Source organism: Epinephelus fuscoguttatus, linkage group LG16, assembly GCF_011397635.1.
Source record: "Epinephelus fuscoguttatus linkage group LG16, E.fuscoguttatus.final_Chr_v1".
Taxonomy (NCBI): domain Eukaryota; kingdom Metazoa; phylum Chordata; class Actinopteri; order Perciformes; family Serranidae; genus Epinephelus; species Epinephelus fuscoguttatus.
Window position 1 is genome coordinate 2,732,488 of NC_064767.1, and position 18,209 is coordinate 2,750,696.

At 41.7% G+C, this 18,209-nt stretch overlaps 1 protein-coding gene across 1 annotated transcript; it reads right to left on the reverse strand.

Moving 5' to 3' along the window:
• Nucleotides 1-331: 331 nt before the first annotated feature.
• mcm8 (minichromosome maintenance 8 homologous recombination repair factor) lies at nucleotides 332-17,885 on the reverse strand. Its single transcript, XM_049600997.1, has 22 exons — nucleotides 17,749-17,885; nucleotides 17,068-17,132; nucleotides 16,822-16,890; nucleotides 15,922-15,987; nucleotides 15,728-15,810; nucleotides 15,396-15,545; nucleotides 15,022-15,119; nucleotides 14,725-14,923; nucleotides 13,947-14,032; nucleotides 13,346-13,491; nucleotides 13,077-13,151; nucleotides 12,860-12,986; nucleotides 10,256-10,286; nucleotides 8,293-8,430; nucleotides 8,057-8,117; nucleotides 7,864-7,944; nucleotides 5,766-5,961; nucleotides 5,469-5,682; nucleotides 5,166-5,375; nucleotides 3,789-3,865; nucleotides 3,244-3,433; nucleotides 332-2,535 (listed from the first exon to the last, which is right to left on the reverse strand). Exons 2-22 carry the CDS (start codon nucleotides 17,123-17,125, stop codon nucleotides 2,443-2,445), a joined length of 2,448 nt encoding a protein of 815 aa, XP_049456954.1. The 5' UTR covers nucleotides 17,126-17,132; nucleotides 17,749-17,885; the 3' UTR covers nucleotides 332-2,442.
• Nucleotides 17,886-18,209: the final 324 nt, after the last annotated feature.

Sequence of the window (18,209 nt, forward strand, 5' to 3'; positions counted from 1 at the left end):
TTAATTTGCTTATACTCATTTTTTTAATTAGTTTTTAATCAAATCTTTATTATTTTTATATTTTTTAATTTCATTTATTGTTTCCGTTTTTAGCTAAATTGAACTTACTCCAGTCTTGTAATTGCACTTTGTTTTGTTTTCATGTCTGTAAAGTACTTTGTAAATTAGGTTTTGAAAAGCGCAATATAAATAAAGTTTAATATTATTTTTATTATTACTATTATTGTCATCAGAGTAAAGTCTGTAAAAACAACAGCATCATCAGTTTAGTTTGCTGTAAATAAAACACAAATATAAATGTACTGTTTTAATTTGAAGTTAAAGCATGTTTTATCCATGTGCAAACCTTTCTTATTAATGTAAAAAACAAAATGCTGAGATTTAAAGGGAAATAAAATAATGTATAAAGTGAATGTTTAATAATAAAGAGCACATCATACAAAAAGAAACCAGAAACAGTCGACAGTCCAGAATGTTTGAGACAAAATGAGAACTTTGTGGATCAACATATTACATGAGACCCTTGATGTCAATCCCAAAGTCAGTATGTTAGAAAACTGAAAATTATGTTAACAATAAAATGGCAGCAAAAGGAAGCAACTGTTCGAATGATAACAGAAATATATACATAAATATACATGTCATTTATTTACATAAAAAGAACATAAAATATAGTACATTTAAATGTATTCAGAAAAGTCTCTATGGAACAAAGTCACCTGTGTAAAGAACAAAAAGTATAAATCAACTCAACAGTGAGACAGTGAAACCACATACGTAGAATTTATCTAATCTATCAGCTCTTGTCTCTGAAGTTCAGCGCGCTGCCAAAGACTGACTGTCCTTTCAAATATAACAGAAACAAAATTTAGATACAGCTGCTATTTGAAAGTCACCATGTGCTGTAAAAATACATGTACATTAAGAGCAAAGTGTACCTGCAGGGTTCACCGTTAATGCCTTTCTTCACCTGCTGGTTTGTGGGACAGAAACTCTACTTGCCTGAAGTCAGTTTTTGCTTTGCTTTTGCTTTTTGCCTATACCAGTGGTCAGACACCTTAACCATCAACAGAGCCATTTTTGACCAAAAGTAATTTAAAAAAAAATCTGCCTGGAGCTGCAAAACATATTTGAGCCTTATGGTAACACTGCATATTAAGTCTACATTAGCCTGTCGATATTAGAATAGGTTTAAATGAGCATTCAAAGATATGTTTCACCACAGGATGGCTCCTCTGCAGTGGGATATTTATGATTATTTGGTACCTTACTTTTGCAGCATTGGCAGTGAAAGCAAAATAATCTGTCTACACACTTTTAAATTCTGTATATTCCTCTGAGAGTTTTATGGATTTGCAACCATAGCTAGCCAAGTTAGGGGGACTAAAGACGAGTCACGGCTACTGAGGTTGGCAAAAGGTAGAGGGAAAGACACCAGGCCGTAAATGTATGATGCACATTTTAGTCGCATATGGCTCTAGAGTTGCAGGTTGCCTACCGCTGCTCTATGCATATCGTATTATTTGTCAGAGGCCCTCTTAGCTGCCGTGTAAGTGAGATGCTGTTGGCTCTTCTTGTTGCACACCAGCAACGTTTTTTTCGGAAACTTGACGTGTCTTTAAAAAAAAGAATCCCTTTTTATTGGCCTTGCTCTCAAAATTGCGGCAAACTGCACAATACAGTGTCATCCTCATCCAATTAAACTCCTGTTTCCAGGGTAACCAAAATGCTCGCTTGCTCTTCTGCACATAAACTTTGTCTTTACCCTTGTCTTTAACTTCTCACAATTGACACATGAGCAACTCTTAACAGAGGTGAGAGAGAGGAAGGATGGCTCATGGTATTTGTTACCACTTACCTGATAGGGCAGGTGAGTTGCGATATTTATGAGCTGGAAGTGCCATTTTTCTTGCCCCAGGCAGTTGGACAATCCTTACCTTGCCATTTTAGGGTTTTAAATATAAGAAAAGTCTCTTAACCATATCTGTGACACATCACATCCCATCATTGAAGAAACGGGGCACTAAATAACATTTCCAGTAGTCTTGAGTAAAGACTGAAGTCCCAGTTAGCTGATGAAAGCACAGCCAAATTAAAGTCAGGATAAAGAACACCATGTTAAATTTGAAGCTTTGTGTGTATATAAATGCAGAGTCAGTTCCTCTTTTCAGCAGGAAGTGTGTGTTCATGCAGGAAACTGTGGCGGCTGTACGATCCTGCGGAGGGATGCTGTCTCTGTCAGTTGTTGTAGTCGTTACAGTCTCTTCAAACGGTTACACAGTTGTCTGCTGGTCAGTGGTTTGGTGAAAGTGGTCTTGATAAGCGGTTCCCCGCTGAGTTTTTTTCCCTCCTCTCTAAAAAGAGACCCTGTGCAGTTATCCTGAACACTGACCTTGTGGTGAGGTCTGCAGGAAGGAGCAGGTTTGTTGCGGCTGTCAGTGATCAGACAGTTTGCAGCTGGTACAGCTTGGCTCCTTTCTTCAGCAGGAAACCCTGTTCGTTCAGGGAACTCACCAGACCTTCGAAATCCATCACCTGGAAGGAACCAATCAGTGACTGAATACATCACACAACACACACACAGTGTAAAGCTGTAAATTAACAGACTGTTTTTTTTTCTTTTTCAGTCTTTTGTTGGCATTTTTGAATTATGTAACTTAAGCAGCACAAATGAGGGCAGCAGTGGGCCGACAACGAAATAACGACTTTGTACGACCAACGGCACGTTATGTAAGTATGTAGTGCACAAGCAGCAGGAGCGATCCTCATAGATTCATTCATTCATGTAGTTTAATTTGTGAGACGGTTTTTAAGGACGGATATTAAGTGATTTACGTTATTTAAAACATGGATTCATTGGTTGAATCAACTGACTTGATTTATGTTTCACACTGAGGCATTGGGGCTGAAACCTGACAGAACCTCGACACACAGAATGCTGGTGTTGTTCGTGTAACATCAGGTTTTACTGCATGGATTAAACACTGACTCATGGTGTTAATTGCTGAGAACGATACTGAGAAGACACATTTTAACTTTTAGAAATCTCACCTTTCTGTTACACATCTGTTACTCTCTTTCTCTCAGTTCCTTCAGGGCTTGTTGAGGGACTCCGAGTGTATTTATGAGTAGTAGACACCCAAATGTATCTTTAATTACGTAGTGAACAGCACTGTCACTGTTACAGCTGAACTGGGGCCCTTGATTGTTTTTTATCAAGTACACGTGTATTTCAGTTTTTACCTTGATGTTCATTCTGTCGGCCACAGATCGAAGTGTCTGCAGGTCAAACTGCTTCTGGTTGGTCCTCTGAGCGTGAGCGTGCAGGGCGTTGACCAGTCGTTTTGCAGCACTGCGCTGACTCATGCCTGATCCCAGCTGAGAGCGCTCAAAGTCCAGATTGCCCAGACCATCTGAGTATGTATCAGCCAGACTGCAAAACAAAAAAACACACACACACACACACACACACACACACAGGAGAGAGGAAATACTAACTGACAGGAAAATAACAGCCTGATATTTTGATAATCAATTAATAATTTGGGCCTTTTTTAAGTAAAAATACCAAGAATTTCTTGCTTTTAGCGTTTGATATGAGAAGCTTTTACTACCTTTCTTTGTCTTGTGTGACAGTACACTGAATATCTTTAATTTTATGGAGAGTTGTTATGACAAGACACGCTGTTTGACAACATCATCTTGGGGTTTAAGGAACTGTGATGAGTTCATTTTCTCTATTTTCTTGGCTGCAGCCCGAACACACACAAAGACTCCTGTAGTGTCACCTGTGTTTCATGATCTCCACCACATCTTCAGCATCACCTTTGGTTGCCGTCTCTCTGAGCTCCAATCTGGCTCGTGCCTGCACAGAAACACAAAGGTAACCACAGCAGTGCTGGGACACTGGTGGAAAAATAACAGAAACATAGAACTGCCACGCCAGAAGAAAAAAGAGATCAGTATCAGGTAATAACATGCAAAGTTTCTTGTTGGAGGGACTCTACTTCAGCTCCACATGCAGCCAGACAGCACCATGGATTAATCAACACACAGCACAGTTAGACTTGCTCACCCCCCTCAAAAAGGCTCCTGCACTTTTTGAATTGAACTTTTGTTAAACTCCACAACTGTCCAAACTCCGCTGGGAAACAGCTGGTTCTACACACGCCTCTCCCTGCTGATTTTGACAGAGAATCCTTAAAAACAAATCCCTCTGTCAGCCTACAGTACACATACCTATCACAACATCACTCAGTGACAGCAAAGTCCCACCATATCTCAACCAAAGCTTGAAGTAGAACTTAACCCAGTCGGGTGGATGAGCAATATTCCTCATTTAAACATGAGTTTCACATTATGACATTATGTTGTGACCCAGGTCATTTTTCTATTGATGTGGCTTGGATTGTTCTGCAGTGATCAGTCAGATGTCTTTCTCCTCCCCACAGAGTGTGTGTGCAGGTGTGTCAGTGCAACTGGATGACGCGAGGCAAGTGGCGACTGCTGATTGGCTAATTCCAAGAGATTGCTCTCACTGGATTACTCCAGCAGGTGACAGAAGACTTTTTAAACTCCAGCTGACCAACACTCTTCCCTCCGTTCACCTCTGCCACTGCAAACAAACGCCAGGACTTAGACTGTGAATGTAGCTTTGTTTGTAACTGCGGGCAAAACACATTTGTAAACGAGTGTGTGCATTTTGTTTACTTTGTTAGCTAAGAGAGCCTTTTGACCAGCTTTGAGTTTGTGAATTAAGTTTTATTTTACAGTTTACTTTGTAGCGTTATTAGTTTTCTACTTAAACTTTTAAGCAGTTTAAATACGAGTGAGACGCCCTATTAGTTTGGCATCGCCATGTCCTTTAATCTTGTTTCATATTGTAAAAGTTTAGGTTGAAACTTGTCTTCTGTTTCATGTTTGTTTTGTGTGAGGTAAGTTAAGGGTCAGTAAGTATACTTTTGTTTGTTGTTTGAGGTTTGAGCACTGCTCATCTCTGAAGACTAATAAACTGCTGACTTTGTTTGGCAGTTCTACATGTCGGTAAAAAATGGTTCCTTTTGTTAGACATACCAAACTTGTATGAGCCTGAAACTACAGATGTCATGTGTCTTTATCCATCACTGGGTGAAGTCACTCTTTACACCCAACATGCAGAAACCTACCTCAGTGAGTCTGATTAAAGACTCCAGCTGTCGTGTAGTGATGGGGGTGGAGTCAGCAGAGTGAGCCTGAGATCTCAGGGAAAGGTAGAATGCCTGAATCGTCTGTGCTGCCTCAGGAGAGAGTGAGGGATGGACATACTGACGAGCGTAGCTGATGTACTTCCTCAACAAAGACACTGGGATGGGGTCTACGGTTTCACCTGCAGGGATCTTGACACAGACACACACACATGCTGCATAAATGTGAATGATTTTTCTTACAGATGTCACTTTACTCCTTAAATGTGGTCTGTTTATTTTTACCTGCAAACGTTCAGACAGCGGCATGTCTGAGTGTTCCAGCAGGATGGAGGTCTCTAAGTCACTGTTAGCCCTGCTTACTATGGCACTGCTGGTTCGGCCTTTCCCTGCCCTGTTCGCCATGACGTGTTCAGACAGGTGGCGGTCGTGTGACTCATCTGGGATGTCCAGGAGGAGGAAGACAATGTCGAATCGAGAGAGAAGAGCTGAGCCCATCCTAAAGACAAGCGTGCACCACTGTAAATACAGATGTACAGTCATATCCTCCTGCAGCCTCTGAAAACCACCGACTGAACTTACTTGAGATTCTCAGAGACGGTCTTTCCTCTGTTGTAATGTCCTCCGATGGGGTTCGCAGCAGCGATGACTGACGCTCTGGCAGGCAGAGAGGAAACTATTCCAGCCTTAGCCAGACTCACAGACTGCTGCTCCATGGCTTCAAGCAGGGCCTGCTGCTGGCTGCCCAGCTTATCAAACTCATCAATGCAGCACAGGCCTGAAGAGAATACAGAGAGGACAACAGGCAGTGGGAGCTGACGCTGTGTGGACAGAATAGATCTCCAAGTCTGGCCCCAGGGCCAAATTATCAGAGGCCATAGTATTAATAAGCTCAGACGGTTCTGTTATCAGAAGATATACTTCTTGTTTGTTTAGGTTACATAAACGTTATCTTGTACAGTTTTTATCTCCCTAATTCTGTTTCTCATTTGCAACAAGATTAAGACATTCATCACTGATGCATTTTTGCTCTCGAGCTCTCTGTGTCGGAGCCTCACAGCCTGCTGCATGTGCAAGGGGCACAGCCAGCTCACACAGAGGCCCTGCTCTCAGTGACAGAGAACAAGACGCTCAGAGTTTGGTGATGCAAACACTGCTTGTTGCCACAAGTTCAACAACTTTTGTGCATGTGAGGGCAGAAACACATACGAGCAATCTTTACAAAACATCAGAGTCTGTGTATTTCAGTGTACGTCAGTGTTCAGGGTGGACATGTGGAACGAGCTGCGTGATGAGTTGAAACAAAGCACAAATACCAATCAATTTAAAAAACTATACAAAAAAGATATATATAGATGAGGAAAGGTGTGTCAGGGGAGTGTGTATTTATTCTGTAACACTGGGTGGTACTTGGACTGTAGACTACCTGGGTTTATTACTTGTTTATTTAACTGGGTGGTAAACAGAGACTGGGGATGGTTGTGTATTAGTTGTAAATAAATTTGGGAATTTGTTGAAATAATATATGAGTTAAAAGAAGAAATGTAAGAAAGGGGTCGGGACATTAAGTTTTACTTCTACCTTCTTCTTTTCAGACACTGTTATCTTCGTCTTGGTTTTTTTTTTTTGGTTCAAAATAAAGTCATTAATTCATCACATACAAATGGAGAAAGGCACCGTTTTTAACTCGTATGTTAAAGTGTTTAATAGTAATTTATTCATTATTCATATTCATTTTTCCATGTTTTTCTTTACATATCAGCTGTGAGAGTCCGAGATGAGATGTTGTATGCTGTAAAGCCTCTGAGGAAAATTAAAAAATTAAAAGTGAATTTAAAACAATGCTGTTGCAGACTGTTAATTTATATACTGTACTTACATAGGTGGAAAATAAATCAGTGTTATATCTGTTCTGAATGAATCTGCTTTTACGTTAGGAACCTCGCCTCTATGACAGATTTGAGTCGCGCCCTTGTTCAGGACTTGGCTCAGATGAATCTGTTCCCATAATTTTGATTCAGCGGTGGGAGCCTCTGGCGACCGCACGCCTTTGCTGATGTCAACCCCAGCAGGATTCAAGCAAGGATTCTAACCACTACACTAGAGATGTTAACTCTGTTCTGAATTAATTTAATTTTTCTTCTCAGTCCCCCCCACAAAAAGAACCGACAAGAGTACTGTTAAAGTACCGCATCTATAAGCAGTACCAGTAAAAGTGGTAGTATTGTTAAAATCTTAACAATACCCATCCCTACTCAGGTTTCACTTCAAAGGGTTAATATTAACACATCAGTGAGTTTCGAAATTTGTCGGACAATTTGGGCCTTTTCAAAACCTGAGGAACCAAGAGAGTGCAGCGGTGGATGAAAGAAGAGGACAATTTAAAATGACTATTTTAAAGATAAGTTTCATGGGCTTTTTAGGGAGCAGGTGAACTGTGTGTCGCCCCAAGGAGAAGTATTTTTTAAAAGACGCAGCACGTTAAAGCAAGTATTTTACATCAACTGACAGAAGTGTATTTCTAGTGCACGTTTTCTTTCAGAGTTGGGCTGAGACTTCAAATAAATACTTATGACTGGTGTGAGGACCTTAACGCCACCGTAATAACTCCTTATACATTATGTATCCACAACACAGGCATGAACACACTTATTAAACCAGTGTTTCCACTCTTTCCTACCTTGGTCAGCGAGCACCAAGGCTCCGGCCTCCAGAGCGAAATCGCCTGTTCCTGAGTCTCGGGATAAAGTCACTGTTAGTCCTAAAAAATAACAAAATATTAAATACTAAACCACCAAATTGATTATGTTGCAACATCTCAGAAACTGTAATAACCAGCTGCGTGTATAACATAATTTAGGGAGACAGTTTACCTGTGGTGCTCGTGCTGTTGCCGCACACATAGATTCCTCTGGGAGCCACATTGCACACAGCCTGCACACAGAGTGCACGTGAATATTAAATAAGTGTACTTTTATATTAACACGCTCACACTGGTCCTAACACGAACATATCTCAGCTTCAGAAAGTAAACACACACATTAGAACCTCACTTCAAGAGCAACGAGATGTGTTTTTCCTACTCTCTGCCAGACGTTTTCTGTGTTACCTGTAACAAATGACTCTTTCCCAGTCCAGGGTCTCCCACCATCAGGATGTGTGAGTCTCCTCTGACTGGGACGCTGTTCTTGCCCATGTGTTTCTGTCGGCCTCCAAAAAGCGCCAAGGCCAGAGCAGCTTTCACCAGCTTAGGAAACAGAAGAACACATGATGATAAACTGAACTCGACAGATAGGGAGGACAGAAAAAGCCCTGTTTGACAAGTGTGAATGAAACTCTCGTATTCAACGATCAGAAGTATTCCTTTGCAGCCTGTAATGAAAAAGTCACCAATGACCTCCTCCTTGCCTTGGACTCTGGTTCCCTCACTATCCTCCTCCTCCTCAACCTCAGCGCCACTTTCAATAGCATTGATCATTCCATCCTAATCAACCGTCTACAGTCATCTCTTGGTATCACTGGCTCGCCACTCACCTGGTTCACCTCCTACCTTTCCGAGAGTCAGCACTACGTATCCGTCAGCAACTGCAAGTCCCACATCACCCCAGTCACCCACGATGTCCCTCAAGGCTCAGTGCTTGGCCCCTTCTTCTTCATCCTCTACATGTTACCCCTTGGAAATATCATACGCTGCCAACGACACCCTGCTATACATCTCCACCAAATCCATCCCTCCAGTCATTCTTTCCACCATCACAAACTGCCTGACTGACATCAAATCCTGGATGGAGAACAACTTCCTGAAACTAAACAGCAATAAACCAGAATTCATCATGACTGGACCCAAAGCTCACCTACTCTCTCCTCAGGACTTCTCCCTCCACATCGACGGTCACAATATCACTTCCTCCCCCTTAGTATGGAACCTCGGGATCATAATTGACCCCACTCTGTCCTTCAAACCCCATACCAGCAACATCACCTCACTCCATTGCAGAAATACTCATCCACACCTTTATAACCTCCAGACTCGACTACTGTAATAGCTATCTCTATGGTCTTCCCTCTACCAGCCTCTACAGAAATCTGCTGCCTGGTTACTCTCCCGCACCCCCTCCAGGGACCACATCACCCCTGTCCTCAAACAGCTTCATTGGTTCCCCGTCCAATACCGCATCCAGTACACTCCTCCTCATCACCTACAAAGCTCTCAATAACCTTGATAAATCTGATGCATTATTATTATTATTATTATTACTAAAATGCTGTTGGTTCTTTGAATTCAAACAGCCAGTATGTTAAAGTAAACAGGAAAGAGACGGAGGAATGGTTATATCTTAAGATGAACAGAAATTTGAGTTAGTACAATTTCAGTTGGACTAACATGTTTACACGGGATTTAAAAGTCCAGTTTTAGTCGGACTGACACAATAAATCGATTTTCTCTAATGTCATGTGAACGTACTGAGTGTTTGGAAACTGTATTTCAAATCTCTACTCCATTTGATTTCCTGACAATATTTTTGGGCACTGAATATTCAATCTACAGCAGACACATACTTAATGCGAATATTACTTATTGAATGGAAGAAAGCTACTAGGTAATCCAACATTGGCAGACTGGTTAAAAAATTTTCATGAAATTAACGTCATGGAAAAACTGATATTTTCTATAAAAATCCAGTCAGAGAAATTTAAGGGATTGTGGTCAGAATGGGTCAGATACATTAGCTCGCAGAGACCAGGCTTGCTTTAATTACCTTGCTAAGTTATCATCGCTACTGGACTACAAAGGATAGAGTGTTGTGTGTTATGTGTCCATCTTTATGGATAAATGAGTGAGTGTGACATCTTTTGTTCAGATGTTCATAGTTGTTTAAAGGTAAAATAAAAAGGGAGAGGAATAGATGGAGGAAAAGCTTTGTTGAGACATGGCTTGGTGCAATTATCAGAGCGATGGTTGTATCATTAAGTATTTTCCTGGACTATGTGTGATCTTCCTAATGAAAATGAAATTAAAAAAAAAAAAGAAAATGCTGTTGGTTCAAAGGACAGTGCATCACACAACTCACCAGGTGGCCGTAGATGGCAGGACACAAAGACCTGATGAAGAAAAGAAGATCAGAGTGTTATATATCTCAGTGTAAGGTAACAGCACAGGACTAAAGAGGACGAGCAGTCTACACCCACAGCAGCAGCCCTGTGAAGCTGTAATGCTTATTACATAACACCAAACAAAGCTGCTGAATGAATGAAAAACCACAAAACAAAATCCAAGTTCAAGATCTTTACCACGAGTTGGGCCTGAGGTTTGTTAGCTACATCAAAGGTTTGATCATCTACACATTTTTGGGACAGATTTAGTTTGTAGGCTCGGCTCTACACTGTCAGACTTGGCTCAATTTTCTGAGCTGTATTTTGTTTCAGCTCCAGCTGTACCTCAGCTGGGTTTAGCTGCACAACTCATGGAGAAATCATTTTGTTTCAGCTGTTCCCAGAGTCGAGACTCAACATGGAGAAGCAGTGTTTAGCTTTTATGCTCCACATATCTGGAACAAACTCCCAGAAAACTGCAGCTCTGCACCAACTCTCACTTCTTTTAAATCAAGGTTGAACCCTTATCTGTTTGCTGCTGCCTTTTATTTGATCAATTTTTTATTCATTTCTTACACTGCAATGTAACCTTTATTATTCAAATACTTTTATAGAGTTTAACTGCACTGTAACGTTATTGTTGTATTTTATGTCTGTCTCAGTACCACCTGCCTTGAGGACAGCAGGAGTTGGATGAACTGGAACCTTTTAAAGCAGCAAAACTGAGGCCCTGCTCATGGGTCCCAAAAAACACCCAAGTCCCACATGTCATAACTTCCCTGTACCTCCTCCAGCCTCAACTTAACAGGCTTCAAATCATTCAAAACTCTGCTGCCCGGATCGTTACCCACACCAAATCATCTGACCACATCACCCCCATTCTTATCCAACTACACCTGCTCCCTGTTTGGTGCCAAGAGCCCCGTCTCCACCAAACCCTTTCAGTCCAGTCCCTTTGGAACCAGCAGTAAGCCTTCAGACATGGTACCTAGACCCTTGGTGTGTTCAGACAGTCCTCTTAAATGTGGGCGGGGTTGTTGTCACCCACTGCTCCGTCCAGCACTCGCTGTATTTCCTCATCAGCGGTGACACAGATGGAAGTCTGCACCTGGTTTATCGTCCACAGAACGAGGCTGCACGCCCACATTTTCACAACAAAATAGAACAGGCTGCAGTGAGAGTCTCTCTCCATGGGATATTTCAAAATAGCAGCTTTGTGCATTTAGTCCTTCTCAGGCAAGCTCAGGGGTTTAGTGTTGCTGTAGCCCACAGGAAGTGAGGATTAGAATATATGACCTTCACATAATCCGCTCCAAATGAATCTATATTTTTAAAGTCATTACTAAAAGTGTGTGTCATATAAAAACTAAAGTGATGGTCAAAGTTGTCACAGTGAAATTTAAGGTGTGCTGATGGATTCACGTCATCAACTCATGCATTGAGTAACATTACAAGTTAACGTTCCACCTTAAAAGTTGCCGGCAGTCGGCCCAGTGAATGAAGTTATTTTTTTCTCTTTCATTTTATAGTTGTAGTTTACTGATGTATGAACAGAGGTTACATAAAACCAGAGTGAGCGTCCTCTACTGACCAATCAGACTGCAGGGTTTCTAGCTCCACCTTTTAGTACCAGATCTGTGTGCTAGGTACCCCAACAGAGGGGGGACCAAACATGGGGACGCTAAGGAACGCTTCTGTTGGTACCACCCACAACTTTTGACTGTGGAAACAGAAAAAATGCGTACTGAACTCAACTGAACGGAACCAGACTACTCGGTGGAAACAGGGCTAAACTGACGGCAAAAACCTTCTGCTCACCTTCACAGCCCTCCACAACCCAGCCCCCACTCATCTCTCTGACCTTCCCCAAGAATACACCCCTTCCTGCTCCCTGTGCTCTTCCTCTGCTGGTCTCCTGACCATTCCCACCTCACATCTCACCCGACACATTCGACAGTCTGATAGCATAACAACCTTTTAACCCCACCTCAGAGCCCACCTGTTCAAACTGGCGTATGCACTCTGACACCGACTGCACCCTCTGACACCTGCCTTTTATCACAGCAACAATATGTGTCTGCCCAATTCACGTCTCTTGTTCTGTATGTTATTTTACGCTCTGTAAGGTGACCCCGGGTTTTAAAGGTGCTTTTTAAATGAAATGTATTTTTATTACTGCATTTTAACTTTTTTATTTTCTCTTCTCTAGTTTTTTAATGAATTATTTATAGATGTCCTTTTATAATGTGCTTCTTTTGCATCTTGTCTTGACGCTTTTTTATGTTTTATGTGGAGCACTTTGAACTTCTTTGCTGCTGAAATGTGCTTTATAAATAACCTTTCCTTGCATTGCCGTGAAGAAAAAGCATGAAAGTACACTAAATCAGACATCAGCTGTGTTTACACAACCTGTATGATGTTTTCTGCCATGAAAAAAACCCCTTTTTTTTTAAAATCATACCATCACTCATGACGTTCAAACCCTGTCATGTCGAACACAGTATCAAAAGTTGACATTAAAGAAAATGCAGTAACTTTTTAAAGCAACAAACATGTCATACTGTAGGTAACAAATATCTTACTGCACTATGAGTCTCAGCAGGTCAGGCTGTGACTGGATCTCCTGGATGGCGTACAGCTCCTTCAGACTGAACTCCTCCCCTCCAGCACGATCTTCCAGCGACCCCTGACCTGACTTGGACTGCTGACCTACACGTGAAGAAGAAATAACACCTCATTGCTGTGTTACGTTACATAACTGCTCCACATAACTCAGGTTCCAACACACAGAGTCTGTACCTTTAGTGTTGCTGACTGAAGTGGCTTCAAGGTAGAGGAGGAACATACACTGATCCTTGTTCCCTCGGGAGATACCTGCATATTACAGATAATAAGAGTGCTTTGTTTGTAGTCACTGGGACTTGTGTGTTTGTGAGAGCACTTTTTGTTCCTTCCTCCAGAATTTTTGGACTCAAACACAGGTTTATATTTTATTCTGTATACAAGAGCTTCCTTCAAACCTAACCTCCCACCCTGGTTAGAGTGTGTGTGTTTCTGTGTGTTTGTACCATCATTGGTGACTCTAACTATCCCCGTCACTGTAACCGTGTCTCCAGGGACGCAGCTGTCACAGAGGTCGGAGGTCAGGTGACACTCCACGGTGCGTGGGATTCGTCCGGTCTCCCTCTGCTCGCCGCCCATCAACTCCTGCACCCTGAAAAAAACAAGTGAAGCATGTAAATGATGATTCAGAGTCTGAGATGTGCTGTTGTTTTGCATTGGAATATGATCTTAGAAAAACCGGCACTTTCTCACTATATTCCACTTTCTAGTAGAGACAACCTGCCACAATATTTCGCGACACTTGTGATAAAGTACAAGGGTTGGGTGATGTTAAAATTCCCCTGCAGCATAACTGAATACATGTTCCTGTTAACATGGATCGTGGTGTTGAAAAAAAAATCTCACCATATCACCCAAGCCTTGTGCAAGTCAGACATGTAACTCCTTACTCACTCTTTCAGACCAGAGAAACCAAGAATATACATTTATTTTCTCTGTTGTGATTTTTGCTTTTTGCATCGTAAGCAACTGTCCTAAATTGAAACGCCGCCTCCTCTTACTAACATCCAGAAAGCTCAACATCTGCATAGGCTCACATATACTTACTTGATGATCTGCCAGTCTACAGTGTGAGTAAGATGGGAGCTGCGGCTGGGGGTGAAGGAGCGACTGCGACAGCTGGGCTGGATACACTGAGAGACAGAAACATGGATACACACACACATTAGGAAGGGAAAATGAATCTGTAAATATAAGTCATGGTGTCAAAGAGGGTTATGTGTAGGGTTGCAACTGTATGACATCTTCACAATGTGATAACCATCTCAGAAAATATGGTATCACAAAATTATGATTATTATTATGTCATTATCTGGGTCCTATGATGGTTCCTGCTACTATACAGGTGGGGCCATAGCTTTGTTGTATGTTTTTAAAGCCCTGATGAAGACCTGCAGTGGTTGAAACATCATTTAGCCTCAACAATAAAAGATTTTTAATACTTCCTTCCTTGTTTTCTATATTTTTGGAGCCGTCCTCTGTTCAATATTGTGGTGATTTTAAATATGTTGCGATATGCTGAGTATGGTAATAAAATATATTGCGATTTATTACCTTTTTTCAACTGTAAATTATGTCACCAAAACATTGTCAACATCTGTTTTATCTAATAAGATAAAGTTTTTAGACGGTTTGTCTTCAGCCATTTTTTACAGCAGCAAAATGTATTTAGTGGACGACCTAAAGTTTAATTTATTTGTAATATTAATAATTCATATAAATAAAAAAACAAGACTTGGCACTGTGTGACGATACGATATCACCACACAAAACTATCGCCATTCTACGCTGTGTCGATTTCTCCCCTCACTCCTGGTGTGCGAACCTTGGTAGGTGTGGCGTACTTCCCGTGCTGCAGTGGCAGAGATTGAGTGTGCGAGCAGCCCTGACACCTGAAGGCCATCCTGGTGCACAGAGGTCTGATGTTGCTCACTCTGACCACCGTTCCCCTCACACACACCAGTCGTCCAAACACACTGGCACGCAACGTCCGCAAGGCAGTCAGTGGTTCATAGTTATACAACCTGTGGATGATTTATGCAGAGAAAGTCGTCTTCACTCAGGGTCGGCAGGTGTACGGGTGGTACGTAGAGGCAAACAACTGATTCTCTGTGCGCATTACCTCGCGCTGATGTGAGGGATGTTGATGATGGGTGTAGCGACAGGAAGCTCCTCCCCTTGTAGTTCTGCGGCCTGTTTCTCCAAATCTATAGTCAACACCTTGAAAACACACAAATACTTTCACTCTTTGCCTCTTCAAAGATCAAGTTTCAGTTCTCCAGTTTTTACATTTGAATAGAGAAAACAAAGAGTTGAAACAAAAAGGACGATAAAAGTATTATTGCTTTATTTGTTTGGGTGTTGAGTTCAGATATCATTCTACACAATTACCGGCTCCACCTTTATTAATAAACTCTGCACATATACAGTATATAGAAGTTCTGAAAGGCTGGAACTTGCAGATAAAAACATATGTTTGTAGCAGCGACTGTGTACCTGGTGAATGGCCACTCCCAAACAGTTGAGTATCACCTCCGGCTGTTCCTTCAGCTGCGTGGTCAGATCAGGAAGAGCTTTACGCACAGTTTTATCTCCAGTCAAGTCTGCGTAATCCACCAGAACACTGCCCTGACGCTCGATCTCATCCTGTGCACACACACAACAACTGTCCTTTTAACTGACCGAGCAAACATTTAGATATCAGGACAAGAAGTGGAAACATTTTCACAAGTACAAGTTTTTCTTCACATGTCACAGCTAGATAAATCGTCTACACAGAGAAGTGACAAAACAATTAAGCAGAAAGATGCACAGAAAGACAGACTGACCTTATCGTACAGTTGAATCTTTGATGTGAAATATTTCTCAAACACTTTGATCTTCTCCACACTCGGCGAGCTCTGAATGAAGCCTGCACATGAGAAGACTTATTAAGACACATGTATCATAGAGATACATTATGGTAACCATTATATGTGAAACAGAGCTCCAAACACACACAGACACACACACACACACGTACTGTCTGTGAAGTAGAGAGCCCATCCTTTGTACGGACACATCACATCGAGAGTAGCCTGAGAAAGGACTGCAGAGGAAGACAGGCAATTTCATCCTCATTAGATATAAAGTGTTGTAAGAACATTAAACACTAATATCTCATTTGTCTTCAGCTCATGTGAAACTGAATGTGTGTCTCTTCTCTTATTACGCAGCAGACACGAGCACCCTGTTAAAGAAGCAGTCAGCAAACAAAGTAGATAATTAAAAAACACAACTGTATTCATCTTTTATACAATAATAAATCATTCTCCTAATTTCCCCAAAGTTGATTACTGTTGATGAAAATGTCTCAGATTATAATCTAATATCTGAAGAAGACCTCAGGAGATGGTGATGGATTATGCACAGTATCTAAAGAAGACTCGATTGAGGAAGATCTCAGTTGAACATACAGACTGTAACACAGTGTGTGGCGTCCAGAGATCCTGAGGGTGTCCTGCATTTAACTCAAACAGTACTCCCTTGCGAGACTCCTACGTTCCCAAACAAGGTTATTCTGTACCGATCTATGGTTTTGTGCTCGCTCTAAATCACCTCGACTGTCTCTCACAAAATGCACACATCAAAAAAGAGATTCTTGCGTGTTGAACCTGGAGCACAGAGCACTCTACCTTCGTCTTAACCTTGGAAGCTATGGCAACAAATCCAGCTAGGTACCTTTATCTGGACAGCTGTGCTCCCTCCACCACAACTGGGAGACAAAGATGGAGTGTGTTCATAACAAGGGTCAAGTGGCCTGACCTCGAGGCCTCTTTTGGGCCTTCTGCTGACCTGTTACCTTGAGTGTCACATTTCCTCAGCTGAAGGCTGTAACACAACGTCACTAAATAGGTAAAATGAAAAAACAAATGTAATTCACCTCTCTGGCTGCTGGAGGTTTGGCTTCCCGATCCACCACCTCCGCCTCTCCACCCTCCTCCTCCTCCTGAACCTCTTCCTCCTCCTCCTCCTCCTCCACCTCCTGATCCTCCTCTCCATGGTCTACCCCTCCATCCTCCTCCTCTCCATCCTCCACCACCTCCTCTCCATCCACCTCCTCCTCTCCAGCCTCCTCTCCATCCACCACCACCGCCGCCACCGCTGCCTCCTCGTCCTCTCCACCCTCCTCCTCCTCCTCCTCCACCACCCCTCCATGAGCCTCTCCTGGACTCCTCTCCACTCATTACTTTACTGAAAAAAGGAGGAACAGAGCAACAGTTTGTTTTCTCTTTGCCAAGCAGAGGTAAACTGAATGTAAACCAAAATAAAACAAAAAAGTCTTTGTTAATTAAAAGAAAACTGATTAAATTACAAAGCAGTACGCATATCACCATTCACATTATCACCGCTCCGAACCCCATTGAAAAAACTTGTAATTTAGTGCCAGCCCACCCTAACACTACTGAATGTAACCCTTTAGATTAAAACTTAAACAAATACGAACCGCTTGACAATTCGGCACATAAATGATCTGTTTAGCTGAACTTTATATTAGTACACTTCCAACGTTTCATCATAATTCAACCGTCACAGTTTAGCTAATAACAAACCGAGTAAGCGTTAACGTTTGTTCGTTCTCTTTGCTACAACTAGTTAAACATTTCAGGAACAAACAATATTTATTAAACTACAATTCATCGTCTTATACTGAGCTAGCTGGTGCTGAATTTTCCAGTCGACACACACACACAGAAAGGTGTCTGACACTGAGTTTAACGTTAGTTAGCTAAACTGTGAATGTTATCGGTGTCGTTTAGCTAAATGTTCCGTTTAAACACAGTGACAGTGACAGCATGCTGATACAAACCTTTCGTTCTGTCTGGTGAAATGGTTTGACGGTTAAATAACGTCGAAAATACGCGACATTAACTCAAAACGTTACGAACTGCACTGAAGTCATGTTTACATCCGACAAGCAAAGTTCCCTCCACCGACGTTGAACCTTCTTCTTCTTCTTCTTCTGCGTTTATTTACAGCACAGTTTGTTCTCGCGCCCTTTACTGACCTCCAGAGGACACAAGAGGTACTGCACCCAACAGCACCAGAGCACTGTAATAAACACTGTTAATTAAAAATCATAGTTTTCTCTTTGGTGTTAATGAAAACTGTTTAACTAATGAAGTCAGCGACAAGGAGTCAAAGTTTAAAGACATAACATAGAATAAAATACAGGCTACCTTCCCTAATATCCTGCCAGATAAAAGGCATTTGAGGAGGAGGGCATTTATTTATTTATAAGGACAGCCCACATACTATAACTACTATTAC